The sequence below is a fragment of the Limanda limanda genome, chromosome 13 (genome assembly GCF_963576545.1).
Source record: "Limanda limanda chromosome 13, fLimLim1.1, whole genome shotgun sequence".
NCBI lineage: Eukaryota > Metazoa > Chordata > Actinopteri > Pleuronectiformes > Pleuronectidae > Limanda > Limanda limanda.
Genome location: NC_083648.1, coordinates 7,390,052 through 7,417,557, shown reverse-complemented (window position 1 = coordinate 7,417,557; position 27,506 = coordinate 7,390,052). Strand labels below are relative to the sequence as shown.

General features: G+C 41.6%; 5 protein-coding genes across 5 annotated transcripts; 4 read left to right on the top strand and 1 right to left on the bottom strand.

Annotated features, from left to right (window-relative positions):
- Positions 1 to 380: 380 nt before the first annotated feature.
- Positions 381 to 5,032, top strand: tmem59 (transmembrane protein 59). The gene is made up of 8 exons (XM_061083837.1): positions 381 to 572; positions 1,005 to 1,110; positions 1,335 to 1,429; positions 2,095 to 2,247; positions 2,370 to 2,442; positions 2,951 to 3,074; positions 3,383 to 3,500; positions 4,329 to 5,032. The coding sequence occupies exons 1-8, from the start codon at positions 417 to 419 to the stop codon at positions 4,479 to 4,481; spliced, it is 978 nt and encodes a 325-aa protein (XP_060939820.1). The 5' UTR covers positions 381 to 416; the 3' UTR covers positions 4,482 to 5,032.
- A 3,095-nt stretch (positions 5,033 to 8,127) lies between these two features.
- On the bottom strand, positions 8,128 to 12,488 carry lrrc42 (leucine rich repeat containing 42). The gene is made up of 7 exons (XM_061084621.1): positions 11,831 to 12,488; positions 10,135 to 10,266; positions 9,925 to 10,046; positions 9,710 to 9,795; positions 9,516 to 9,629; positions 8,657 to 8,741; positions 8,128 to 8,555 (listed from the first exon to the last, which is right to left on the bottom strand). The coding sequence occupies exons 1-7, from the start codon at positions 12,220 to 12,222 to the stop codon at positions 8,260 to 8,262; spliced, it is 1,227 nt and encodes a 408-aa protein (XP_060940604.1). The 5' UTR covers positions 12,223 to 12,488; the 3' UTR covers positions 8,128 to 8,259.
- A 699-nt stretch (positions 12,489 to 13,187) lies between these two features.
- Positions 13,188 to 17,969, top strand: yipf1 (Yip1 domain family, member 1). The gene is made up of 10 exons (XM_061083955.1): positions 13,188 to 13,261; positions 13,592 to 13,699; positions 14,155 to 14,315; positions 14,405 to 14,485; positions 14,598 to 14,685; positions 14,766 to 14,882; positions 14,999 to 15,165; positions 15,259 to 15,441; positions 16,065 to 16,171; positions 16,804 to 17,969. The coding sequence occupies exons 2-9, from the start codon at positions 13,666 to 13,668 to the stop codon at positions 16,149 to 16,151; spliced, it is 918 nt and encodes a 305-aa protein (XP_060939938.1). The 5' UTR covers positions 13,188 to 13,261; positions 13,592 to 13,665; the 3' UTR covers positions 16,152 to 16,171; positions 16,804 to 17,969.
- A 599-nt stretch (positions 17,970 to 18,568) lies between these two features.
- Positions 18,569 to 19,327, top strand: zgc:113691 (uncharacterized protein LOC503529 homolog). Its single transcript, XM_061084586.1, has one exon. It carries the CDS (start codon positions 18,569 to 18,571, stop codon positions 19,325 to 19,327), a length of 759 nt encoding a protein of 252 aa, XP_060940569.1.
- A 397-nt stretch (positions 19,328 to 19,724) lies between these two features.
- On the top strand, positions 19,725 to 27,326 carry ndc1 (NDC1 transmembrane nucleoporin). Its single transcript, XM_061084390.1, has 18 exons — positions 19,725 to 19,845; positions 20,580 to 20,700; positions 20,780 to 20,881; positions 21,199 to 21,373; positions 21,463 to 21,589; positions 21,741 to 21,849; positions 22,035 to 22,086; positions 22,193 to 22,325; positions 22,717 to 22,809; positions 22,911 to 22,992; positions 23,077 to 23,238; positions 23,449 to 23,709; positions 23,957 to 24,072; positions 24,812 to 24,862; positions 25,720 to 25,783; positions 25,874 to 25,974; positions 26,280 to 26,440; positions 26,526 to 27,326. Exons 1-18 carry the CDS (start codon positions 19,807 to 19,809, stop codon positions 26,587 to 26,589), a joined length of 2,013 nt encoding a protein of 670 aa, XP_060940373.1. The 5' UTR covers positions 19,725 to 19,806; the 3' UTR covers positions 26,590 to 27,326.
- Positions 27,327 to 27,506: the final 180 nt, after the last annotated feature.

The following is a 27,506-nucleotide window of genomic DNA, read 5'->3' as shown; positions in this document are numbered from 1 at the left end:
GACAGACAGACAGACAGACAGACAGACAGACAGACAGACAGACAGACAGACAGACAGACAGATAGATAGATAGATGTGTCTATGTTTACATCAACGACAAGGTTGTGTCGCAGACCATTATAGGACATGAGGCATTTTCGCTCCTTTCCTTTCCCAAAGGATGGTTCGATGTTTCCTACGTTAAAGGACATAAGTTAGGACGCAATGAGGCCAATTTCCTTACCCTTCAGGGAATCCTTAACTTAGGAAGGATCCTGACCACATTGATTATTGACTGTGTTAGTGTGAAATCGATACATTTACGGGGAGCCCTCAAACGCAGCCAAACGCGATTCTCGCAAAATATCGCGAGACCACGGAGCGATTAAATAAGCGGAAGTGCGGCTCCGTGTTTGTTTAGGTTTTCCAGGGACAAGATGGGGACCGTGTCCTGCTTCGTGTTTGTCTCTAGTCTCATCGCGCTCCTGTCCAGCGTGTCTTCCACGGCGGACGTGTTCGACAGCGTCCTGGGGACCAGAATGTCCTGCCACCGGTCCTGCGAGCTGACGTACAGCCTGCACACGTACCCGCGGGTGAGTGCTGTCAACCCGATGCTAGCTGCTAGCCCCAAGCTAACCGAAGCTAACGTACCCGGGCCTGCGAGGCTCATTGTTTGTTTTTAAAGGGGACATATTATGAGAATTAGTAGTGCTTCTACGCGTTAATTTTGGTATCTGGCATGTCCACCGACCCCCCAAAAAACACTGTCAGAAACATCATGCTTTGGTGTCTGCGAATGGGGTTCCGTGTGCTTCCCTCGTCACAGGCCAAATGGGACTCTCTTACATGGCCTTGACCAAAACATGTTAGACATTTCATTAAGACCCCAAGGAACCATCTCAACTGTGGCGAAATGGGCATAACCTGTCTCCTTTAAAATAACGAGTTGCTGTTTGTTTTCGTGGAGCTGCTCTGTGTTTACAGTCACTTCCGGGCTCACCTCCCCCCGGGCTCTTGTTTTGCAGGAGGAGGAACTCTACGCCTGTCACCGAGGCTGCCGTCTCTTCTCCATCTGCCAGTTCGTCCGGGACACCGATGATCTGAATCAGACCAAATCCGAGTGTGAATCCAGTGAGTCTGGCACCACTCAATCCCACCACACGTGTCCTGTCAGGCTCCCACTGTGAACACACACTTTCCAAAACACACCCGTTGAGCCTGATGTGTACACACTCCAGCACATAATTATAACCACAACCACAACAAGGAGGCTGGCTCCTAATCACCCTTTGTCTGTAATCCTGTTTCACCATCTGTCCCTTCTCATCATGACTTGTGCAACTTTACTCCTGCAGCCTGTCGAGAAGCCTACACACAGTCTGATGAGCAGTATGCATGCAACCTGGGCTGTCAGAGTCAGCTCCCCTTTGCAGAGCAGCGGCACGAGCAGGTACGAGTATCAGACACTCTGCCAGAGAGAACATTCTGTAGATAACACACGTTCACAAAGTCATTTGGCACAGCAGCACACAAGTCAGAATTAGGTAAACCAGAGAATTGGAGATGGCGTAAGAGTGAAAATGGAGAATACAGAATTTGTACAGACTTCCCCACCCTGAAATAGTTTTGTATTGAAATACACTTGAGTCACATGCAGTGGCTCTGGGCTGTCAACTGTATTTGTTCATTAGTACAAGGAGATGTTGTAATTGGTGTATCCTTATATGCAGGTGTAGAATACAGAGAGAATGAGAATAAAATGCTGTACATATATTTCTCCTATATAAATGGACCATAGTGTACTATATCATATATAGTACAACTATAAAAAGATATACATATAGGTGTATATTCACGATAGTTCACAATATAATATGAATGTAAAGGTATGCAGGTAAAATTTCACAATAAGAGGATTAATGTGGAATAATATTTTTGTAATATGATATTATTGGTATACGGGTGAAATGCAAAGGTCACTAATGTGAAAAACGACCAAATAGAAATGTTGCAATTCATGAGTATTAGTTGTGATATGAGAAGACAGTGCAGCAGCATATTATCTGTATGGATCTCCCCTTGAAAACAATAGTATTCACAGTAGTTGTTTTTCAGTTGGAGGCCATGATGCCACGGATTCACATGCTCTACCCCCTCACTCTGGTGAGAGGATTCTGGGATGATGTCATGAGCCAGGCTCACACCATCATCACCTCCACTTGGACGTTCTACCTCCAGGCTGATGATGGCAGAGTCGTCATTTTCCAGGTATAGAACTGAATTATGGAGGTGATTTAATCCTATCCGGGATGCAAATGCGCCTAAACCGGTTACTGTGCAAACGTAATGAAGGAACTTATTGAAACACATTCTTGTTCTTTGTTTAACAGAGTGAACCACAGGTCAAGTTTTTCTCCCAGCTTGAACTGGTAAAAGAAGTTAAGGAGGAACCAGAGAAGAGCCGTAAGACTTTCTTTCAAATTATCGTCAATTCCACTTAAGGGGTAAAGCTAGTGATATTCTGTACCTGTCCTATAAATAAACAAAATGCATCCTTGCAGACCAAAAAATGATCCCAGCACGAGCCCATTATAGTGGGTTTTTCTAGTGCAATCAATGATGATATCAATGGGTGCATTGTATTCTGCAGGTTGGAATGAGCTCCATTGTGCACAGCCCTCTGCTTATGACACATCCTTGACTACAATACTGGTGGAAATGTTGGCTGGTTCACTGAGTTGCTGCACTGATGCGGAATAGAACTGGTTTTAGAACCACATTTACTTTGGTGGGGGGGAACAAGTTGAGTGACCTTATGAGGAATTTTGAATTGTCAGTCTTATTTACTAGAAATCTACCTAGATAAACTGGTTAAGAAAGTCACTCAGCCTTTTTAAAATGAAAGAATAAAAGTAGAAAAAACATTGTATGTTTGTGGATTTGAAAGTGACTTTTACTTCTCATTTTCTAGTGCCTTCGTTGAGCAGCCCAGTTTACAAAGAGTACCACCGCACTTTAATCCAGGAGAGGGACAGAGACTTGCCCGGCGACCGCAGCTATGATGTTGAATATAACATCTTCAGCTGCCTGTCAAGGTCAGTTGATATTAACGTAAACTGTTTCATTACATCTGTCTCAAGCGTTCACCTTGACTCGAGGAAACAAATGAGAGGTTAGAGGTCGTTATGAGAGCGAATCATTAGGCTTCGTGCATCTCTACAATAAAACAAGATTTCATCCATTTCAAAGATGTATATAATCAATATGTGGCGGTCAGTGTTTTAACTGTTGCCACAAATGGATCGATGTGTATGAAACGACTCGAATTGTAATGATAGAGCATGCAGAGAAGAAGTAATTTCAGTGGAACCACACAAACAAGTGATTTTTACTTCCTCGTCAGGAACCCGTGGCTGCCAGGGTGGATCCTGACCACAACTCTGGTCCTGTCTGTGCTGGTCCTGATCTGGATCTGCTGTGCCACTGTGGCAACCGCCGTGGACCAGTATGTACCTGCTGAGGTAAGTTCTGTGCAGCCTGTGGTTGGCATGCACGCTCATCTGGGCACGCAAATGTTTGCATAGTTTAAGGGCGTTTAAATAGTTTGACGTTTATGTACAAATAGGCAGAGACTGTTTAGCTCAGCATAAAGAGGAAATGAGGAAATGGCCCGGGCTGGCTCTGTCTGTAACACTGTAAGAAGGGTTCCTTTGCAGATGTGTTACTTTTATTTATTTGTGATTTCCTCTTTGCCGGCTGTGAGTTTCTTTGTGCATTACTGTAACTCTAGAACTAGAATGACACTCAGGAGAGAGCATAAATTCCCTTTTTATATAAATTCACCGCCTCCAGATTTTTGCACCAAATTGTACACACTCAGAGATGTAGACCCCTAAACGTAACAGATTTTTTTTCTTTCTTCATCCAGATCAATAATTGATTCTGAGGTTTTTTTTGTGTCCCTGAATACCACATCCTTCCACCAAGTTTCCTGGAAATCTGTCAAATAGTTTTTATGTGATGTTGCTAATGCAAACGAAAACATAAAATCCTTGATAGAGAAAATACAGTGGAAACCGCTCTAGAATTCAATGGATCAAAAAGCTTTGTCACCGAATCACTCCTATACAAATGTGGTGTGTGTACTCGTGTGGGATAAGTATTAATCATTATATCGCTTTCTCTCATAAAGTTTATTTTTTTCGTTCCCTTATTCCTAGTAAGAAAGCAGCGTTAATGTTTTATACCATTAGCTCTAAAGCTGCCTCAGTTTCAGGGACTAGCGTTGATGTAGATTTTCTTGCTATTTGTATTTCAACATTTAATTCATTTCCTTATTTGTCTCTCAGAAATTGAGCATCAATGGTGATGGCGACTTCATGAAGGAGCAGAAACTGATTCCATATCCAGCTTCCTCCCTGCTGATCGTCACCACCACCGGGCCAGAGGAGGAGGCTGGGCCACTCCCATCCAAAGTCGACCTGGGCCAGTCCAACATCTAGAAGCCAAAGCTGTAGCAGAGAAGAGACATCTCCCTTCATGAATAATCTTTAGATTATTTTTTATCCTCTGGCGCGAGGCCTGTACTTCTTGTGGTTCGAGAACTTGCAGAACATTTTGTATAACTGATTTGTCTTGTCTCCCTTTGATGCTTTTAACAATTGGAGTGATGAAGAGTTTGTTTTTCTGTATATTGTTATAATTGAGGCATTATAGTAAAGTGATGACCGTAAAAGTCAAATAGGTTTTGGGTTTTCCTCATGTGTGCATTAGGTGTGTACTTATTTTCCTGAATAATGTCCAAGTGAACTGCTTGACTTGAACTGATCCAGGTTTCATCCACAATCCCAACTATTGGTAATATGGGTTGTACTAATGTTGCAGATTCACCCGGGTTGTTCTGATGTTTCTACTGCAGTAATTTCCAGATTATATTGACAATAAAATGTTATGCTCTTGATCTTAACGGTGATGGAACATGCAGTCGCTCTTTCCCACTTTGCCGTTTTTTATTCTTGTAATGATGGTTCACCATTAAATACAGTGGAGTGAAGGTGTTTGTATGAGTGCGACTTTATTTCAACCATTACACACCATAGATTACTTTTGTTTTTCAATAAAACGTTAGACTTATTAAGCGTTGTGGATATAATCAATGTCGGAAAATTCAATTAATTTATTTACATTCTGCAGTAGGTGGATGATAGACATTGAAATCTCAGTAGCTTTCTTAAACGGCTTTGATGCCTTTATTAGTCAGGGCTCCTCCATATTGAAAGAAATCATTACACTTCCTCAATTTCAATGATTAAATGCCTTGACTGTTTTACAACATTTTGCAGGTTTACTTTTACAATTACGGTATAAACAAAACAGCTGGAATTTCTAATTTCCGCTACACATTTATTTCTCAGCTGAAAATGTTGCCAATCCGACGAGCTCTTTGAGCTCCGTGCTTCGGCCCACGCCGAATCCCTTGACCTCAGTAACACAGATTTCCGGTGAAAGCCAGGGGTTAGTTCGGCTTTTTACTTTATATTTTTTGAAGGGAGCATGATTATTTGCAAAGGAATTAAAAACATTTCTATCTACACAACATTAGTAAAAGGACCCAGATAGACCTCCAACACTAGAAATTCAACTTCCTTAGAGACATTGAATATAACACAAACAGCAAAACAATTTCCCACAAAAATACCCCCCCCCCCCTTCCTCTTGTGGTTCTGTCTACCCTGTAAGTATAAATAAAAATATATATATTATATAAAATATATGGCACCGAATCACAACACATGTTTCAGTCCTTTGCTTCAGGAAATTCTATCGAACTGGACTGCTTGGAATTTCAATAAATACCCTTGATCAAGGTTTTCTGTCTTGTTTAAAGGGGAGTTGGGTAGAGATTGGAGATGGGCTGTAAATAATGGAAGTCAAGGTGGCAGTTGTAAGCCAGTCCGATGGTCAGGACACATCCAAAAATAAAGAAACCTACGAAAAAGAAAACAATAAACAAAAATACTTTCAGGAACAGCGAATAAGGTTGTACCTCCTCCTGATGAATCACTGTTATTAATTCCTCTTGCAGTTTGGAATCGCAGTCCTCGGTTTGCTTTCTGCTGAGTTCTAGCAGAGCTTCCTCCAGTTTGTCCTTCAGATCACAGGCGGATTTTCTCAAATCCACTGTGAGTAAAGTTTGCTCCTCTATGGTTTTCTGATAGTCATCAATTTCCCTGCTTTGCTTTGTCATGAGCTCTTCTTTATTGAGGATGACCAAATCAGCTTCATGAAGTTGGCACAGAAGATTTCGCTCTAATGTCTTCAGCGTTTCGTTCTCTTTGTATCGTTTGTCTCTCTGTGTCTCAAGTCGGGCCAGTTCAGCCACAATGATGCTATTCTGCTGATTCAGGACTTCTTCATTTTCCTTTCTATTTTGCAGTGCGTCTGTCAACTTTTTGACTTCTTCCTGTTCATTCTCCATCAGAGATGTCGAGCGAGTCAGCTCCTGTGTTCTCTTAACCTCATCCTTGATGACTTCCTTAGCATCATCTAATTGGTACTTAAGAGTAAATAACTCTGCTCTCAATCTTTTAATCTCTTTCAGTTGATGTTCGCTCTTTTTCTCAAGTTCACAATTCATGATCTCTGCATGTTGAGCCTCATGTCTCAGACTTTCCTCTGTCTCCTGCAGATCATGCACTGCCACCAACAGATTATCTTTGATTGTCTCCAGCGTATCTGTCTGGGTCTCATATTCAGCCAACCTCCGTGATAGCTTCATACAGGTACTGTAGTTGTAGTATTCCTGTTGTGTTGCCAACAGATTTCTGTTCTCCATATACAGCCTCTGAACGTGGTTGTCAAATTCAGACAGCCTCTTCAATAGGTCAGGACAGGTACTGCTCTTGCAGCTTTTCTGCAGAGTCACCATTCTTGCAATTACATCGTCTTTCTTTGTCTGCAGCATCTTAAATAGGTCCTCAAGTTCAGCTGTCTTCTCTGTTAGCTCATGGTAGGTACTGCATTGGTAGATTTTCTTTCCATCACGCAGTGTTTCCACCAGTTGTTTGTTCTCTGTCCACAGTATCCCCGCCAGCTGCTGTAATTCAGCCAGCTGCTTATGTAGCTGTGGATTGGAAACACAGATACAGCTCTCCTCAAACATGGATGAGTCTGAACTCCGTGGCAGGGAAATGATAGGCATGGTTTGTTATCTGAAGCGTTTAAACGGTCTTGTACCATACTGCTCGTAATAAATGACCGTCATTCCACTTGGGTCTTCTTCTCTGTTTGGTTATTGAGGGGGGAATACAACATCATAGGACTGTGGCATACATAGTCAAAGGACAGAGGCATGCAGGAAATTAAAGGAGACATAGCACACAAAATCAAAGGAGTGGTACTGGTATTGCAGTACCTCCAGGAATGGTGCATCGACACAGTGGATGCCGGTAATGCACCATGACGTTGGCAATAAACCAAACAGTTTCAGTAAACCAGACTTCCAAGCGATTGTGGCAGCATCACAGTAGGTAGAAAAAAGTTACAAATCTGGAAGGTTGTTTTGTGTAGATTCCTGCTCAGCAATGATGCTATTAAAGTCATTTTCATCTAACAGTAGATATTTGAGACCCTGTACAGATTTCTAAATATGAATGTTGTACTTTTTTGTGGATACTGGGACACAGAGGAATAAAGGGCAAAAAAGGGCTGGATCTTGACTAGGCTGAGGACAGGACATACTGTACCCAATAATACACTGAAATAGTTATACAGACATCCAACAAGATCATGTGATCAATGCTTGCTACAAGTCACTCACCTAAACAATTTCAGTTATTTGTGTCAGTGGACTCTGTGCTGCATTGTTGCATGTTCACACACTTTATGCTTTTTGTGCACCCGGCCTGAACAGTATGGAGGACCATACATGACTTAAGTATAAATAAATAAATAAATATATACAGAAAAAATGAAAAATGTCTAAATAAATGTCTTAAACATATTTCCACATTTGTTATGTTATGACATTTCTGTTGTTATTAACATATTTATTTCTGTATTAATTCAGTAATTCATTAAGTCATGTATGGTCCTCCATAGAACAGGTTTGTATTTCTAAGCCAAAACAAATCACAAACAAGGAAGTGATCATGTTAAATATTGAACTTTATTCAGAAAATAATTTTAAAGACAGCGTTTTTTGTTCTTTTGAGTGTTACCTGTTATAGGACCTACTTGAGCTATGCGCTGCTCTTTGGGAAATATCACGTGGGACATGCGTCAATAGCTGTTCAACAGTTCAACGTCTTCTGCACTAAGAGCTGATGAGGGGGAACGTTTTGTCGGGGGACTCAGATGTGAGCTGTCGCATCCTTCTGACTCACGCGGCCTTTTTTTGATTCCGTGACAGGAACTCTTTGCAGGATGATTTGTCTTGTGTGGAACCGGTTTCTCCGGCATGTGATTGTTTGATGTGGGTCGGTAGAAATGCAGTCTCTCCCTCTTGTCCTCTTCTTCACTCTCACATACCAGGGGGGTTGCGTTCAGGACTTCTCTCACAAACTTCTGCCTTCCGACTACACAGAAAAAAGACTTTTATAACTATTTCAGGTGGAGTTACAAAGCTCAATTTGATTTACCAATAGTCAGTTAGAATGTCAAATGGAAGAAGACTTACAAAAGCGTAGCGCTGATGTTCTTGAGGCTTCAATTTTCTTCTGTTTTGGCATTTGGGAGGTAGTTGTTTCCCACTGGTTGACCACCTGGAAACAAGATTAGCATTTGTTAAGATGATGTGCAACACACTGGGCATTGAGCCTTTATTCTATAGAAGGAAATTAAAAGTGAAAAGTGGAGAAAAAGCAGGGAAGACATAAAGCAAAGGGCCAGGATGGGACCAAATCTGCAGCTGGTGTAGGGGGATGCAATGCTCCATACTAGGGTACCCACCCACCCCATTGGCAATCGTGCACCCAACATTTCAGCTGCTTTCAGACATGTCCTGTACTCGGGAGAACCTCTGGACATTATCTGGAGAGGCTGCATGTGTGGAAATCCAAAAAAGTAAAAAGAAAACATCTTCTTATATCTAGAGTGAAAAAGCAGCTTAAATGTTGGGCGCTGGATCTTGCACTGGGGTGGGCAGGAGCATTGCGTCACCCTCCACTGGCTGCAGATATGGTCCCAACCCGGCCCATCCAGAGGATGTATGCGGAATCGCGTCTGGGCTTTTTACGCAGGTTTCACTAATGAACAATGCAGGTGGAGTTTCTCCGCTCAGAAGCGTTCACAACAACAGTAGGGGAAGTCAAGAGAGCTGTTGGTGATAAGGGTGTTGTGCAATAAACAAAAACACATGATCTCCGCAGCGGAATAAATACATTACGTCCTACCTCTGCCTGCTGTGCCACGCTTCTGTGAACGATTCTAAGAAGAGAAACGGAGAATCACCCCCTGCATTGTTCGTGTTGGTTCATCATCTGAGGTACATGTGTGTAACAGGCTGTGTACTTCTATCAGCACCTGAGGATATGTACCTGTTCTGCCCAGCCTTCTGTTTTACACCTCGAGTGATCGAAGAGGTCCAACGGTTTCTCAGAACGAACGAGTCCCAACAGCTTCCATATGGTCCTCTTCCAACCTGCATTGAGCTGGATGTACAAATTCATTTTACACATCGGCATCACAATAAGCTGCAGCTAGGTGTTGCACACAACCATTATGGGCTTACTTTCAAACTGGTCCCAGATACATCAAGTTTTTCCAGTTGTGGGAGGCATGTGAGGTATCTAAGTGCTCTCTCTGAGATAGGGTTATCTGAAAGAGAAAAAAGAATAACTGAGCATCTGTTTAACAAAACATATCAACGAATTACTGGTTTGAATTTGATGGTGGTGGTATTTGTGCTACCACTATATGGGAGCTGTTAATATTCTGGTAACAAACAGGAAACATCCAGGAGCTGAAGACGATCAAGTCCTTTCCTCATCATCCGGACGGGTGCAGTCAGTCTTTGTAAGCCAGCGTCCGACAGACTGTTCCCACCGATAGAAAGATGAATCAAACTTCTGAAGATGAAAGACACAAGTGTTAGTGCTGGTATTTCTTAGATTCCCCACAATGCTTATTTGGAATAGAGAAATCACTGTTTATTACTTTGCCAATGAGGTGGATGTTAGATGATGGAATATCTCATGATCATCACCCAGTCTGCAGCCAAACAAATCCAGTGACTTTAAACTGTGAAAGGTTTTAATTTCATCCATCCTCTCATGCAGGAGTGGAAACCTGTGGAAATGAAAAATGAGGGACATGAAAAGCAAACCCATTCAGCAAAACTATTTTGGCACAGTCACACACGATTTCTGAAATTATGGCACATTGGCGGTCCAATCCTGAGTGCCAGATCTGGACCACAGTCCCCATCTACCACACGGGCCACTGTAGGTTCACATCCAGGTTACACATGTTTGCCTAGTTGGCCCACATTTGTTTTGGTATATCTAGGCCAGATTTGAGCTATTAGCTTTAAGCTCATCTTTATTTTGTCTGGGCCACCAGATGTGTTGGCTACATTCTGATTATGGCCCTCATCACCTGTTCAAATTAACATGAGCAAGTTATGAGCGACATCATTTTAGAATAGCCAATTTCGCCTCACATTTTCTCAGACATTCTGCAGGAAGATCTTCTGAAACTTGACCTAGAGACAGTCAGTCAGAAATATCTGTGTCACCTCTCAAGGATATTTTGAAATAATAATATTTAATATGAGGAAGTTTAATTTGAGAGCCATAATGAAGAAGTAGCAAACTTTCAAAATATACACATGATCTTGTTGGGTGTCTGTATAACTATTTCAGTGTATTATTGGGTACAGTATGTCCTGTCCTCAGCCTAGTCAAGATCCAGCCCTTCATTTCCCTTTATTCCTCTGTGTGCCGGTATCCACAAAAAAGTACAACATTCATATTTATAAATTGTACAGAGTCTCAAATATCTCATTAACTAATACAATACATACATATAATATTCCATTTCATTACACGTGTTGTGTACAGTTTGTGTGGACATCAAATCAAACGTGTCTCTGGACCTCTCGCTTCCACGACCTTTACCGTAAGGTCACGAATAGATAAGCACATGACCTCAGTGGGGAAACAGTGGGGAAAGTAGAGCTCGACTCGCCTGTTCCACAGAGCCCATATTTGTTTTGGTATATCCGGGCCAGACTTTAGCTATTTGCTTTAAGCTCATCTTTATTTTGTCTGGGCCACCCGAAGTGTTGGCTACATTCAGATTATGGCCCTCATTACCTATTCAAATTAACATGAGCAAGTTATGAGCGACATCATTTTAGAATAGCCAATTTCGCCTCACATTTTCTCAGACAGTCTGCAGTAAGATCTTTTGAAACTTGACCTACAGACCGTGAGAGTCACCATGAACAAGCATGAGGAGAAATATCTGTGTCACCGCTAAAGGATGTACAAAAATAACAATATTTAATATGAGGAAGTTTTGAGTGCCATAATGGAAAAGTAGCAAACTTTCCTAAAATACATACATATAATATTCCATGTAATCCTAAAAAAGTAATAGAAAGTAGCCAACTTTCCATAAATACATATAATATTCAATTTATTGCTAAAATAGTAATAGAAAGTAGTCAACTTTCCTAAAATAGATACATATAATATTCCATTTCATTATACGTGTTGTTGTTTTGTGTGGACATCAAATCAAACGTGTCTCTGGACCTCTCGCTTCAACGACCTTTACCGTAAGGTCACGAATAGATAAACACATGACCTCAGGGGGGAAACAGTGGGGAAAGTAGAGCTCCACTCGCCTGTTCCGCAGACACAGGGATCCCAGCACCATCTGCCCGTACGCGTCGCTGAACAGCCGCAGCGCCTTGGGGGAAACGTCCGTGTTGGAGAAGGCTCGGTTCTCCACGGCCGCTGCGAACAGCCGGTCGCCCACCTGCTCGGGGAAGCCCACCAGCGAGTCAACGTGGTGGATGTTGTGAGCCACGAACAGTAGACTGAGGTCGAACAGGGACTTGGAGGTGTAGCGCAGGCTGCCCTCCGAGTTGTAGGTGAACACGAAGTGCTCCTTCCGCAGCAGCAGCGGGTTCGTCCTCCGGCAGGACGAGGACAGGGGCCTCGGCTGGGACAGCACGATGTCACTGACCCGCCGGAGGCTTCCTTTCTCCCGCACGTAGACAGGACCATCGTCCATGATTCTGTCCCGTCCCTGTCCCGTCCACAGTGAGGACACAACACACACTCATGCACCGGCTAGCTAGCTACCGGCTAAACACGACTAAAAAGGACTAAAAACTACAAATGCTCGCTTGCTAGCAGCCAGACAGGAGAGTCGACTGAAGCTCCATATATATGTTATATACAGTGTTTGGTTAAAAAGGATTATTTCAACCCTAACCCTATTTGTTAGCTATTTACATGTATTCCAAGATCCTGTCGTTAGCCCACCCGGCAACTTCACAGACCTCTGCCCGCCTGGCAACCTTCAAACTAAAAGCCCAACTACTCATAATAAACAATCTCTAGGAGGAACTGTTTCTGTATTTGGTGTCTTAATATTTATTGCCCCCTATGAATAACAATGCAAATGTGTTTATATCTGATTTGGGGTATGTAGGTGGGGGTCCCCCCAGGAACAAGATGATTTATTTTTAATGAAATTTAATATTAGCAAGTTTGTATTTTGGTGTATGAGTTTGTATTTGTGTATAAATATATGCATTACCTTATTTTAATTATTTATATTGTGCTTATTATTATATATATGTTTTATTCATTATATACAATATAGAGCACAGGTCAACAACATATTCCTATATACAACATAGATGTATATAGGAAGCTGGTTAAGTATAAGATAATTACTAATTAATGACTTGAGGAGAAGGGTTGAGATTAATTAAGTTTGTACTTCTCACTCCTTTTTTTCTCCTCATCACTGTTTGTAAATAATACTTGTTTATGTGTATTTAAATGCTTTGACTTGTTTGTATAATTTACTCGTTCAAATTAAATGGAAATAAATGAATGACTCAATTAATATAACGTGCTTGTTTCTGGGTTGTTATTATGATTAATACACAGTAATTTATTAATTTTAATATAAAGGAGGGGTCGAACTCTTATTTTGAAGAGGTTCATTAGCAGGAAACCGGCTTGTTTACATGACACGAATACGAATTTCCTGGAGCCGAGAGAAGTGCAATGATTTCCCGAGTTTAGAAGATCAACAGGTAAAACCGGCTTCGTGAAGGAACTAATCCAAACTAACATCTGGATTCGTGCTCGCAACCGAGGCTGTTGTTGTTTTCTCTGGTCCTGATGTTGCGATAATTGGCGAGTTGTTGTTGAGCTGTCAAATGAGAACTTGCTAGCTAACTAACTAGCTAACAACAAGCTAGCTAACTTACTAACTAACTAGCTAGCTAACATATAACGTGCTTATTTCCCGGTGTATCCCTCTTTGAGTTCAGCAGTTTTATCCACATGACGGTGAAGGGAAAGATTAAGCCTTGAAAGCATTGTAGCTAAAAACAATGGTTTACGTTTCTTCTCCTCCACAGTTTTCTAAGATCAAGTTGTTGCTTGAACTTTGCTGACAGACGAGCCTCTGGAGTTTGAGGGTGAATCCGTGTAAATGGCGACAGCAAAAGATCCCTTTCAGTTCCAGGGTGAGTGTCCTCCACAGTCTCTCTGGTGTGAAGAAGTCATAATAATAACTTTAATCATGTAGCACCCTTTCAAAACCAAAGTTACAAGGTGCTTGACAATAACAAAAGATGCAAGATTCACAAATTATAACGATATAGGATAATATGAAATTGTTAAAAAAATTGGCCATTCGATGAAAGTGAGTGTTAAAGGTGCATCTTGTAGAATTTAGTGACATCTAGTGGTGAAGTTGCATGTTGCAGCTGAATACCTCTCACGTCCTCTAAATCGTACACATTGGACATTTCACAGGTAGCCAGTGGTGTGATGTTTATTTGAATGTAGCTGCTTCCTATCTACACTTATGCAAACGCACCTTCCTCCCAGTGTTGTACTGTGTTGTATCCGCAGCAACAGTGAAACCATCAAAACACGCGATAAATAATTTCCATTTTTTTCCATGTCATGAATCTAGAATTTGAAGAAGCTGGTAATCTGTTAGAAGCCAACAGAGATGCAACCACCATCAGCATTGAAGACGATGACGTCCAACCTGAGAAGCAGAAAAGAGCTGCTGGTTTTAATCCCAGTGGTGATGATGATGAGGACACACTTCCCTATGACGACCAGTCAGAGGTCTGCACAAGACGAACACTTTAAATAACCAAGTCTTGTTGCATAAAATGTAAACTTTTTGTCTCATTGTTCTCTTTTTTCTGTTGAAGCTTCTCTCTGGGCAACAGAAAAGTGCCCCTTTCTGGACATTTGAGTACTACCAGAAATTCTTTGACGTCGAGACCCATCATGTAAGGAAATCACAACTTATTTGAAAGACTTTTAACCCTTATGACAACATTATCATGTGCATCAGAACAAATGCAAGTTGTCAATCTACTTAGGTAATAACTTTTCTTTCAGGTGAAGGAAAGAATCCTGGGATCAGTGCTGCCATGGCCTGGAAAGAACTTTGTTCAAGTTCACATTCGAAGAAATCCTGATCTTTATGGTCAGCACTCTTCATGCCCTGATTAGAGGTTGTCCAAATGTGCATGTAAACTGAATATCTAATTATATTTGTGCTTTCAGGACCGTTCTGGATTTGCACTACCCTTGTGTTTGCCATTGCCATCAGTGGAAACATATCCAACTTTCTGCAGCACTTAGGCAAACCCAACTACAAGTACACCCCTGAGTTTCGAAAAGGTATTCAAGTCTCTTTTAGACTCAAGGCTTATTAGCTGAGCTTGACAGTAACAGGACACTCTCCTCTAAATTCTTCACGTAAACTCTTCTACTTCTAAATATTGTGTGTTTTCCAGTGACCATTGCTGCAACAGCGATCTTCACCTATGCCTGGTTGGTGCCTCTTGCCCTCTGGGGTTTCCTGCTATGGAGAAACAACAAGATCATGAACTTGGTGTCATACTCCTTCATGGAGATCATCTGTGTGTACGGATATTCACTTTCAATATACATACCTGCAGTGGTAAGACATGAACAACTTTCAGAATGAATTGGAGTACTTATTATTAAATGGGGCATTTACAAGCAATATAATTCACCTTGTTTCCTCAATAAGGTCTTATGGATTCTCCCATTTGAATGGCTGAGGTGGTGCACCATCGTGGTGGCCCTCTGCCTCTCTGGCTCAGTGCTGGTGATGACGCTCTGGCCTGCTGTCAGGGAGGACCACCCCAAAGTGATCGTGGCCGTCTTGTCGGCCGTTGTGTTGTTCAACGTCCTGCTTGCTGTTGGTTGTAAGGTAAATTTGCGACAGCTCTGATTCTACTTAACTTTTCCATGCGGATTAAGTTAATGCGGATTAATTACAAATTAGAGAGATATGGAAAATGTATCTGTTTGGGGAAATAAGATACAACTGCTCATCACGGTGTAGATAACAATGAATTACCCACTCCTGATTGTCCTCAGTGATCTCAGTAAGCTTTGAACCAGCTCCTCTATGTCACTCAAAGTCCAGCAATTGTGTGTGTCTCTTCCTGTGTGAAGAGAAGAGAGGGAAATGAATGTTACTCAGAGTGTCAGGTTAACTCACATAAGTCGGACTCTCTTCATCGGAAACTGTGACTGCATCTGCTAACGGGTGTGACAGCGGGTGTTAGTGAACTGCTTAAGGTCAGGGCTGCAGTGGTGTCAGATCTCTGCTCACGTTCATGTAATTAGTCTCCAAGCTGTGTCTGACCAATATAAATGCATAGCAGAAATGCAGCATTCTTCTCCTCAAACACTGAACATTTGCTGCACAGATACCCTCACACACTTCAGCTTGAGCTTTTGATTGATGGGATGTTTCTCCTAGTTATGTAATTGCCCCTTTGCCAGTTTCTTTTACAGATTTGTTTTGTTATTTGTTTGTTTTTTCAGGCTTATTTCTTCAGCCGACCAGAAGCAGCGCTACCCATAGATATTCCTGCTGGAACAACGGTGATCAAGACACCATCTTTGACATGAAGGCCTTCCATCGCGTGAAGGTAAATAATACTGACACAGAATCTTTTAAAGCCGTGAGGCTGTTGTACAAAAACCCTAAGAACACAATACATGATTCATTCTGTCAGAGCTGATACCTGATGGTCCACAACTGTTCCTCGTCTCTCTCTCTCCTCCCTCTGCCACTCTGCCCCTATCTCTCTCTCTTCTCTCCCCTCTTTTCCAGCCATCTCTCCTCTCCTTCCCATTTTTCTCCACTCACCCCAACTGGTTGAGGCAGATGCCGACCACATTAGACTGGTTTTGAGGTTTCTTCCAGTTAATGTGGGAGTTTTCTCTCTCCACAGTCGCCACAGTGCTGCTCATTGTGGAAACCGTTGGGTTTCTCTATAAATATTTAAGATCTTGATTTTCCATGTAAAATGTTCTTGAGGAAATGTCTGGCGCTATATAAATAAAATCTAATAATTTGCAACATTGTGCTCTCTCAAGGCAACTTAATTTGTTAAGAATATTTACCGCCTACATTAGCAGCTCTACATTGTTGGCCTTGTTTAGAAGTGTTGGCTCGTGTAATTATGATCTGCTGGAGCTGAACATCTGACACCGGACTTCCTGTACATGATTTCTCCTTCCCTTAGCATGTGTTATTCTTTTTCTCTTTAAATGGCAGGTTCTCCTGTTGCCTTACTAGTGAGAATCGGGTTGCTGAGGTGATGAAGTCATTGGTCGTCTGGATTTCACCTGCACTGGAACATTCTGGCTCAAGACCTTAAAACCCTGTGTGTGTCCTCAGTTCAACTGTGTGACCTTTGAAAATTAACACTGCTACAAGTATGTTATTCCTCATCGGATGGGTTCTAATTGTCTTGAAAGATAAATGGGCTATAATGTTACACAACACGGGATCTCTTTTAGTATGTAGTTGAAATATTTAGGTATTTGCAGTTATATAACTGCACTATTCGACAATGAGATTAAGTCAGTGTGTATGTGTACAGAACTTTCTCTATGAACAACTTTATAACTTCCAAGGGTCGGACTTATTATGTACCAAGTTATTGTATTTCCTCTAACTGACATAACCATAAGTGCCCTAAACTAAGGCCAAATACCAATCCTAAAATTCCAAGTAATTTACAACACATGTAACTATTTTTGTAATTAAGTTTTTTTTTTTCTTCACTGATTGTGATGAAATTGAATGTGTATTTCAAGGGTAATAAAATCTAACATGATCTTTTTGGGATACAATTTTCCTGAATTAATTTGTCAGTGTTATGCAATAATTAATTCCCAGTTCACTTGGAGGTGAGTTTCCATCATTCATTGAACTATATGAACCGATTATTAACAAATATATTTGTTATATGCTTTTTAGGAAAATATAAACTACTTTCATGTAATTGTAAATAAGAATTTTGTTGTCTACCAAAGTGTAAGATTGTCTTTTGCTCACCAATTAACTAGTTTAGCATAAGGACTGAAAACAGGGAATAAGAGATAGTCTATTAATCTGTACATTTGACAAATTATCCAATGCTTTTTGCACACAGTCAAAGATGTTCACTATCACTTTAGTGTTTTTAGTTTAGTTCCCTAGTAACACATTTACCCTCTGTAATAACAATGAGTTTACATCCTTGTAAAAATGTGTAAGGATTGTGGATATTAATGCCTAAAATATTAGAGAAGACTTTGTTTGCTATTTTCTTCCAGTGAACCTAAAGCCACGTTTGATGTCGAACAACCTCCCGTGTCGGCAACATGACTCTTCTCTGCCCGGCTCCTGACAGCATTAAAGGCTGCCAGGACCTTTCAACAGTTGGACATTTTAAATATTTAAGGGAGAGATTGTAACTAATAGGTTTAACTTTAACTTGTCAAAGAGAGCATCTAACTTAAAAAGTAGACATTTGGCTGCCGCTGCTGTTTGTTCCTTGCAACTCATCCATCTTATCTGTCGCGTGGTCGAGTGAATTGAGAGAATCTACTGTGTCGCAGATCGCCTGCAGTGGAAAATGTTACTTATGCATCCAAAGCCGGTTTCTATAGATAAACTCTGTGTGCTCAGCAGATTACATGCAGAGGACTTAGGTTTAGGCCTGGGTTAATATTTTCATTGATTAACAAGGGCATGTTTTTTAGTTTAATTAAAAAAAAAACAGAAAGAAAACTGTGTCACTTGAAACGGTGTCAATAGGTTGGTGGTGCCCTAATTAATGGTCATTCTAGCCCCAGCTTAGTGTTACACTGGTGCTGACTGTCAAGCAGGTAACCCTCTAAAAGGAATGTCACCCGCCTCAGTCTCAGACCTGCAGGCAGCTGCTCGTGCGTGTTGATTTATTCGCCCAATTCTCAAGGACTATTTAAACCGCTTTCAAGAGTAAAGAGATTATTTTATTTTTTTCATTGTGATTAGGAAACCTTTCTGTAGGATGGCCTCCTCAAGTGGGAAAGGTGATAAAGGGTCAAAATTTGAGACTTTGAAGCTTCTGGAGAAATGCAGCAAGGAAAGAGACGACGCCATGCACAGGGAGAGCGCTCTACGGGAGAAGATGCGACAGTACGAGTCAAGGTGGCGCAACTCCGAGGCTGTGAAGCAGAAACTGAAGACCTTCACCGTGGACAACAAGGAGCTGAGGAAACAAGTGAAGGCTCTTCGCACTGAAATCGGACTTGAGTGCAGCCCCAAGTTCAATGGCAAGACCACGAAGGACATAATCGACGACCTGCACGAGAAGGAGCGCGACTGCAGCTCCTTGGTGGAGAAGGCCGGGAAGCTGAGCCTGACCATCGACGATTTGACATCAGAGTTGGCCAATACGGTCACTTCGAAAACTCTGTTGGAAGACCAGGTGCAGTCGCTGCAGCAGAACCTCAAGGACATGACCAACAATCAGCGGCGGCTGCTGAAGTTGTGGGAGGACAAGAAGTCGCAGAGGGAGCAGCTGGCCCTGCCGGCCATCGCACAACGGCCCGTGCAGAAACCATTTGTCGACAAAGCAGTGCAAACCGACATGTCCGTCAGCTCGTCCCAGAAGCTCCCGCTCAACGCCTTCGAGACCAAGCCGTTCACCCGGGACAACGACAAGAAGACTCTTTATGACAAACACACTTTCCCAACCTATCCGAACGGCTATCATCACGACAAGAAATCGTTTGTGTACGATGACACGAAAGGGATTCAGAACTGAAAGAGATATACCCACTAACACTCTGCTTTTTAGAAATTGAAACAAATAGGTTAATGTTTAATACAGAAAAACAAAGATATAACTTTAACAATTAAAACATGGTTGACGGCTCCTGGTGCAGTGTGTAAATTGATCTTGTGACAGTGTTATATACCAGTATTTATCATTCAAATGTTTAAAGTTGACCTTTTGACCTTATCCTTTTAAGGTAACTGGGGGCCAAATAGTTTGAATCTACTATATTATCATTATAATAATTATTATTATTGTTTTTATTGAGCAGATTTTCAGTACATTCGTGTTAGGTGTGTGAAGCTGGCAACAGGCAGCGAGGCGGGCAGCTATGAGCGCGGGGTCCTTCTTAGGTCTTTTGAGTGCATGTGGCGCGATATGAGAAACCGAGCGGAGCCGCAGTTTGACAGCAGGAGAACTGGAACCAGTACAAACCAGTGCTCGGCTCGATTCCTCATCCCAGCGACATGTACTCCACGGAGCAGAGCTGCTGGTTCATCCGGAAGGTGAGTGCCTCTTCCCCGGGAAACATTTCCTCTCTGAGGCTAGCACAAACGGTTCCCTTGTGCTAGCTAAAGTAGCATCCGTGTTTATGCTAGCTTCCGTGAGCTAACAGGCTAATAGTGCTACTCTGGACGAAAACAGCTTAATAATGAGTGTTTTGTATATTTATTAACCAGTAAGGTTATAGACAAGTGAGGTTTTATTGTGTTAAAAGTGTTTTCACATCTTGTTAAAGCTGCATCGCTCAGTTTGTGTTGCTTTGTCAAACACACAACTTGCACACACTTCATTGTGTGTCCCTGGTGATGTTAAGGTCTTTATTTAATGCTTTTGTGACCTAATAATCACATTTATAACCAATGAGAACGTTATCTGATGTGTGTATGTGTTTGGAAGCCTGTTTATATTTATCCTGGTTTGTATTTGGATGTTATTCTGGGACGGTTTGCAGGTTTATTATGAAATGGTTGTTTGCTATTATCCTTATGATGACTGCATTATTTTACCTCATGTGGTAGATTGTAATCAATGTAGTTTTTTCTGTCAGTATAAATGTATTTAAGCTGGTAATATTACTTTTATATAACTCACTTAGAGGAATTGATAATGCATCTGATTAAGGCATTTTGGTGAAAAAGAAAAGTCAAATATTTCCTCAGTTTTATGTCTGTTAAGGTGATTTTAATACTTGTGTATTTTGTAATTCATAATAATAATAACTGTCTGCTCTGTCCAGGTGATTTGCTGGAGAGCTGCTGCCAGTATTGCCTGGGCTGTCCTGCTGTTGCCCCCCATCACGGCAGTTTTTGTAATCCTCAGCAGGTTCAGTCTCCTGCACCCCATCCACACGACATCAGGTGTGTTCATTTAAAAAGATCTGACCAGGAGCTTGTGTATGAAACTGTGTGAAGCTCACACTTCTCTCTCTACCCGCAGAATGCTTCTCCTTACTCACGAGTGCGAGTGCCATCTTCTCCTTCATCCTGCTGTGTGGAGTGATCCTCATGGTGGGCTTCCTGAACCTGGAGTATTATACAGGTGAGGGGCGTGGCGTAGACATCAGGTTATAGAATATGCATTAACATTAATACAGTATGGTATTATCAGTTTTTGTGGAATGAATTGTTTAAATCAATTATGAATGACTGTCTGTAGTTGTGATATCCCCAAGATCTTCTAGAAATACAATTTTTTTCATTTTAAAATTTACCAATAAAGACAAATAGTGTTTGTGTACAATGATATAATATAAGTGAATTAGGTAAATTGTAGTTATTTACCTTGATACGGTCTGAGAACAGTTTCTTTTACAGAAGTAGAAGTTTGTTTACATTCTTTTTTCCGTCTCTCTTCAGTCATCCCGACCATCGCATGCTCAAAAATTGCCCTGCTGGGACAACTGCTTCACCCTCGTCAGATTCTGAACTCCTTGGCCCACTGCATCATGGGAGTAGTTGTGGCCTGGTCTTGTGCTGTCACCATCGGGGGCAGATATGAGACACTTGGTTACACGTGTACGCAGAGTGAAGGGTAGGCGGCCATCATGTATAAAGATCATGTTGAGTTTGACATGCATCAGCAATGTTCTAACTGCCTCAATGTGTGTTCAACACTGCCAGCTCCCCTCAGATGTGTCTGAATGAGTATCACCTCGTCTTTCTGCTGGCTGGAGCCTTCGTTGGATTGTCTCACAGTCTATTGGGTGTGATCCACAACATGAACTATGTCTCCTTCCACACTGTTCAGGTAAGGGATATTTTCTTTTCTGGAAATGCTTGGATGCAAGTACTGTGACAGTTTGCACGCAGTTATACATTATATCATAAAATAAAAGTCAGTGTCCTATTTGAGTTCCACTCAGTTATTGTTGTTCACTCAGCTTCTGTTATTTTCTCAGCAATACAAATACCTCCGCTTCAAGGGATCGCTGCCTCTGGTGGTGAAATGCAGCGCCACTCAAGCACTTTACTCTGTCAGGAACTTCATTGTTGTGTATTTCTTTTTGGGTGAGTGACCTCTGTTTACAAAGAAGTAACACAAATCAATGAGATGAGATCAAGCTCTCAGGTTCAAATAGACTTTTATTCATTGTTTAGTTATCGTACTTGAGCTCTGTTTTTCATTTGCTCTTGTCCTTTTCTACACAAAGTTACTGATAGAGGAATAAAATACTTTAATTGAATTTTAACAGGATACATTCCAAGAGTATGGATCTGTAAAACACTGAATCTCCATTTGAACAGGTCAGTAGTTTTTGGACTCTTTAAAAATATTTATATATAATTCCCCAAAAATATTCTGTGGACTGATGTGGAGAATTACATGGATGTGTTTGTGTGCGACCTCCAGCTCCATCCACCCTCTCGACAGCATAGCCGGCCTGTTGGACCTCTCCCTGCTCTACCAGCTGTGGATCAGTGCCACCTTCCTCCTCTTTACGTGGTACATCACACTGCTGCTCTTTAGGATCTTTGTCACTGAGGTATGTTTCTTTTATACATCTACTTAATATTGAATCAAGGCAGAGGATTTGCTTTGCATGCTTTTGTTAAATTTTCATTCTTTCTGTTCTATTTGTGTAATTTTTAAACGGATCAACATTTATTTTACTTGAGCCTCTGCTGGATAGAGGTGACTTCTCAAACCTCATACACTATAAAGTAAAGCACAGCAGTTTTGCCAATTCATGAAAATAGTGAGATACTGAGATGCAAGGCAGACTTCTCTTGTTTGCTTTAAATTATGACACTAGGGGGCAGTGAGTCATGGCTTTGCACGTCCAAGGGTTACTTGTATGTTGGTGGTAAAAGTCTCATCAATAAAAAATGACTCTTGAGAAGCCATAAGTTATTTGAAAGGTTTCTTATCTACAGGTGTACAGCTTTCCAGTGCAGTCTTCTTTTACTGAAGAAGCCCACCAGTGTCTGCCCAAAGTTGTGACAGACAGGAAGCCAATAATATTAAAGGTGGGTAAAACACACGCATAGATTCTCTCAGGTTTACTTTTTCTGCTGTGCTTACTGATGACTTAATATATGATTTATCGCTTGTCCCTCCCCAACTTTAGTTCCTAGCTCTGCAGGATTTGGCTCTGCTGTCTCAACACTCCCCATCACGGCGCTATGAGGTCTTCAGTCTGAGTCAGCCAGGTCTGTTGTATCATCTGGGAAGAGCTCCTTGTCTGCAACAGAAGCAAACTGTATTCACTATATAGTTTCATTCGTCTTTCTCAGGTGGCCATCCTCACAACTGGAACGCCATCAGTCGGGAGTGTCTGACTCTGCTGGCTGATCTGACCCAGAGACTTGTCTACTATCATGACACTGTAGCAACCAATGGCCGGGCTAAGTCCCTGTCTACTGGCAGTGAGAGGAAGACTTCATCTGAGACATCAGGTGGGTGCTGGTTGACTTGTAAAGAGCCCGATATACCATATGTATAATATGTTGTTGTACAGCACCAGTACATATATTCCAATAGAGTTTGTCGTTGATACAAATTAGGAAATAGTCATAGACCATCTCTTATCTTGAGGATTTTTTAAACCTAAACAATGTGTGAAAAATGTATCTAAATGATCTCTGTCTTTTTATTTCTCTATAAAGTAATCTCAGGTCCAGAGGATTTCATGTCCCCGAGGCCTAATATGCTGATGAAAACTCCAGCTTCAGTCTTTGCCCGCTCCATCGCCGGGGTACAGCAGAGTCCTGTGACGGCCCCTTTCACCCCCGACCTGGGCAGCCCCTTCTCCTCTCCGGCCCTGCGCCGCCTCACTGCTCCAGTAGAACAAGGCTCCCCGTGGCACGGCTCGGTGCAGAGCCCGCACATCATGAGGAGGGAGCCAAGACTCTGGTCCACCTCCACAGGTGAGAGGAGCCTCATATGACATAATGATGCTAAGGAGATTTCAGTCCACAAGTGTTCTTTTTGTATATATATTTTCAGTGTAAATGATTAGGAGCTGATTAGTTAATTTCAGCCACAGGTTTTGAGCTTCTTGAATGTTGGCTCATTGAATCATTGCGTCAGTTCAGTAGTAGATGGATGATTGATGCCTGTCTGAGTCCAGCTTCCTCGTTCTCATGTGTGGTTTAATCCTTTGTGTTGGTTTAGATACACAGGTCAATGGCAGCCCCCCTCCACCATCTCCTGCCTCAGTCCCCAGTCCCCAGCAGGAACCCTCTAAACCAAGTGTACTGGCCCAGTTCCTCCAGAACAGAAAAGAACAGGTACTGTAGTCGTGTTTCGAATCGGTTTATGACGTAATTGTTTTTCTGTTCAACACTTTGCTTCTGACAAAAGGCTTTTCACACTTAACAGTTATCAACCCTGGGAGAGTCAAAAGACAGACCTCTATTCGACCCATATATTATTTTCCTCATTCGTATCTGAATCGCACTAACTCCTTTTGTCCCAGTGGTGGACAGGCAGTTTTTATTTAAAAATAGACTGTTAATAAAGATGGACTCCTCATTCTCCTGTTGTATAGAAATTAAGCTGAAATGTTAATATACTTAATAGTTAATTGGAGCAGAAGATTTTGCAGAAGGGATTGTGGTGTGGAGCTGCAGTATCTAAATCCTAAGAATACACACTCACTCGACCAATCATACGTCACTGATGTCAATCAGGATGTTTCAACCTTGGTTTCATGGCATCAAAAAACTACTTAAAACCAAACTTACCGGAAATGAACATCTGGACATGCATCAGTGAGATTAGACCTTAAAATGACAAACCTTATCTGAGAAAATTGTATTTGATTTGATTTTATGGTTACCTACACTGCAGCCAGCCAACAGGAGGCGATCCATATGATTTGGCTTCACTTCTAAATGTCGTCCATCTTTATCTACAGTCAATAGCTTCAGAGATCATTGTTTTGTGTGAAAATCCATGATTTGTGCTTCTCGTGTCGGCTTCTTCCTCTGACACCAAAACAACTCTTCGCTTAATTGTCCCATTCAGGTTAAACATTTCTTGGCAAAGCGGGTGCTGATAATGTATTTGTTTAACAAGGTAAGGATGTGTTGCCTGTGCATGCTTTCTCGTGAGGAGCTTCCTGCATAGTAATTCCTGTTCTTTAATTTAATTTTAAACAATTCCATCCTGCACATTTCACCCTTTAATTCCTGGTTAGGCCTAATCATCTCATGCATTACTAATGTAGCTCCCTGTCTAACAACGAGTCTCACTAATTACTTTAAATGTGATGGTGTTGTTAAAAGTGGTGTTTTTATTTCCTTAAATGTTGAGAAATCTTATTTCTGTGATCGTATCACAAGTGTGAGGCTCATCACTTCCAAACATTGCACTTGCATGTTTTCTTTTTATGTAGAAACTAGTGGGTGTGTCTGTTTTTCTTTGGTGTTTCTGTATGTTCCTTTAATCATGCATGTATGTTGTAGTCTCACTAAATCAAGTAGAACTAGCACGACACTCAGTAGAGCACGTACCTCCGCCAAGGCCCAACAGCCTCCCTGTGAAACCAGTCAAATCCACTGGGTTCAGGTCTTTATTTGGATCTGCACCAAATTTTAAAATACTCAAAAAATGTTGTCTCCTAATGTGCTGGATTTTTCCATATATTATTCTATGAGGAATCAAGGTAAATATTGGCAAATGCCTGATTTCGCAATGAAAAAGAAAGTGACAAAATTCCTGGATCTGCCCTTGAATTTAAAGGGCTCTTCCCTGATCAATAACACGTCCTTTCATGGAAATTTGTGCAATAGGTTTTACGTTATCTTGCATACAAACAGACAAGGGTAAATAAATATCCACCTTGGCGGAGGTAACTATTAACTTTGCTCATTCCCGAGTCTGAATCTACAATCAATTAAAAGTCTCCTGCTCACTAACACTGTGTCTTGCAGCTTCCTGAGGCCTCGAGTCAGGCTCTGTTCGCTGACAGCCAGGCTCACATCTGGGCTTTAGAAGGTAGGACGAGCTTCTTAACCTCTTTCACTTGATGTGGAAGCAGCTTTCGTATCTCTAACACACTCATTATGTCCTAATGTCCTCCTCCAGGTCTGTCTTATCTGGTTCAAGCCTCCTTCTCAGAAGACCAGTTTGGGGTTGTACAGACCACGTTACCCAGCATCCTCGGCTGCATGCTGGTCCTGCAAGAGGTAACTTGGTTTCCCATGCACCCACATGTGATTTAAATAATGTGCAGGTGTCCATTGAGTGAAAGTTGCTGCCTATGTGACAAATAACAGAGCATGAGGATGACACCTACTGACCAATTCAGTGTACTGCATACAACCTGCCATAAAAATAGCTCCTGCAGATACTGAAGCTGAGGCAACATGTTCAGGAAGCAAAAACAAACGGGTTTTTACTTGCTGAATTGTTTGCACACAAACAAAAAATGTAAGTGCTATACATTAAAGTAAATATAATTAACAGTTGTGTCCTGCTCCCCCCCCCCCAGGCTGTAGACCGTCACTTCAAGCTTCCTCACGCCTCCAGTAAACCCCTCCGGTCGAGCAGCAGCATGGGAGACTCCAATTACAAAACACTGCGCTTCGCTCTCAGGGCCACGCTCAAGACGTCCATCTACAGGATAACAACCACGTTTGGAGACCACTTAAAGTAAGGCCTGTTTTAAAAAAATGTGACCTTCTGTAATGGTAAAAATGATGTGTATTGATTTCTCATTTCTGTGTTAAATCATCAGTGCTGTTCAGATGTCGGCTGAGCACCGGAAAAGACTGCAGCAGTTTCTGGAGTACAAAGAATAACACACCAGACACTTGTGGCTTCTGTGCCTTTTGGACTCTTTATCAGTGTGACGTGAAGACATTGGTTTACATGAGATAACAAGCGAAAGCCTGTGATAGTGCCTCTTTTAATATTTATGCACTATGTCCAGGAGGATTGTATTCAACACGCTCGCTCACGTCTCCTACGTACACGAGGAATCCAGAGTGAGAAAGACTCGCCTCTCTTGTTCGGGATTACTGAAACCAGCCGACTGCACGGATCAGCAGCTCAAAGATACCTGTTGATTTGTACTACAAAATAATATCACTGTAATGTTTGAGTTTTGTTGATTTGGGTGAATTTTTAAAGGCTGTTTATTCTCCTTAATGGTTTCATGACATGTGCTTGAATGATACGCTTGTGAGTTCCTTAAACATTTTGGATGGAATGGAAGAAATGGCCGACATTGTTTAAAGTTGAAGGCAGGAAAATATGTTTGAGATCTCTTCAGTTCACAGGCATCCGACTTGTGTTCTATCTGATCTGGTTGTGTTCATCCAGGGGAGTTGTGTTCATCAGTCCAGGTTGTGAATCTAGGAAAAGCATCACATTAAATTTTCAGATCACGTGTTTGTCAGTTTTGTTGATATGAAAGGAGGCTGTTCTTTGTCTGTTTATTGACTGGTTTGGTTGTGACTGGTTACAGTTGAGTTACTGCCTACATGAGTTTGAGTTTTCACTCGGAGACTTCTTGAATAAAAACTTCATTAGAAAATCACGTGTCAGGTTTATGTCCATGAATGTAGAAAATATTTCCATCATAAATGAAGGTAACTGCTCCTCTGAGTGTCTTAACAATATATATATATTAAGTTTTACGACAGCTTTTTTACACAATCGAAGGAAGTAATGCAAGAGGTCATGGGAAGATTGAGATGTGAGAAGTTAAAGGGAA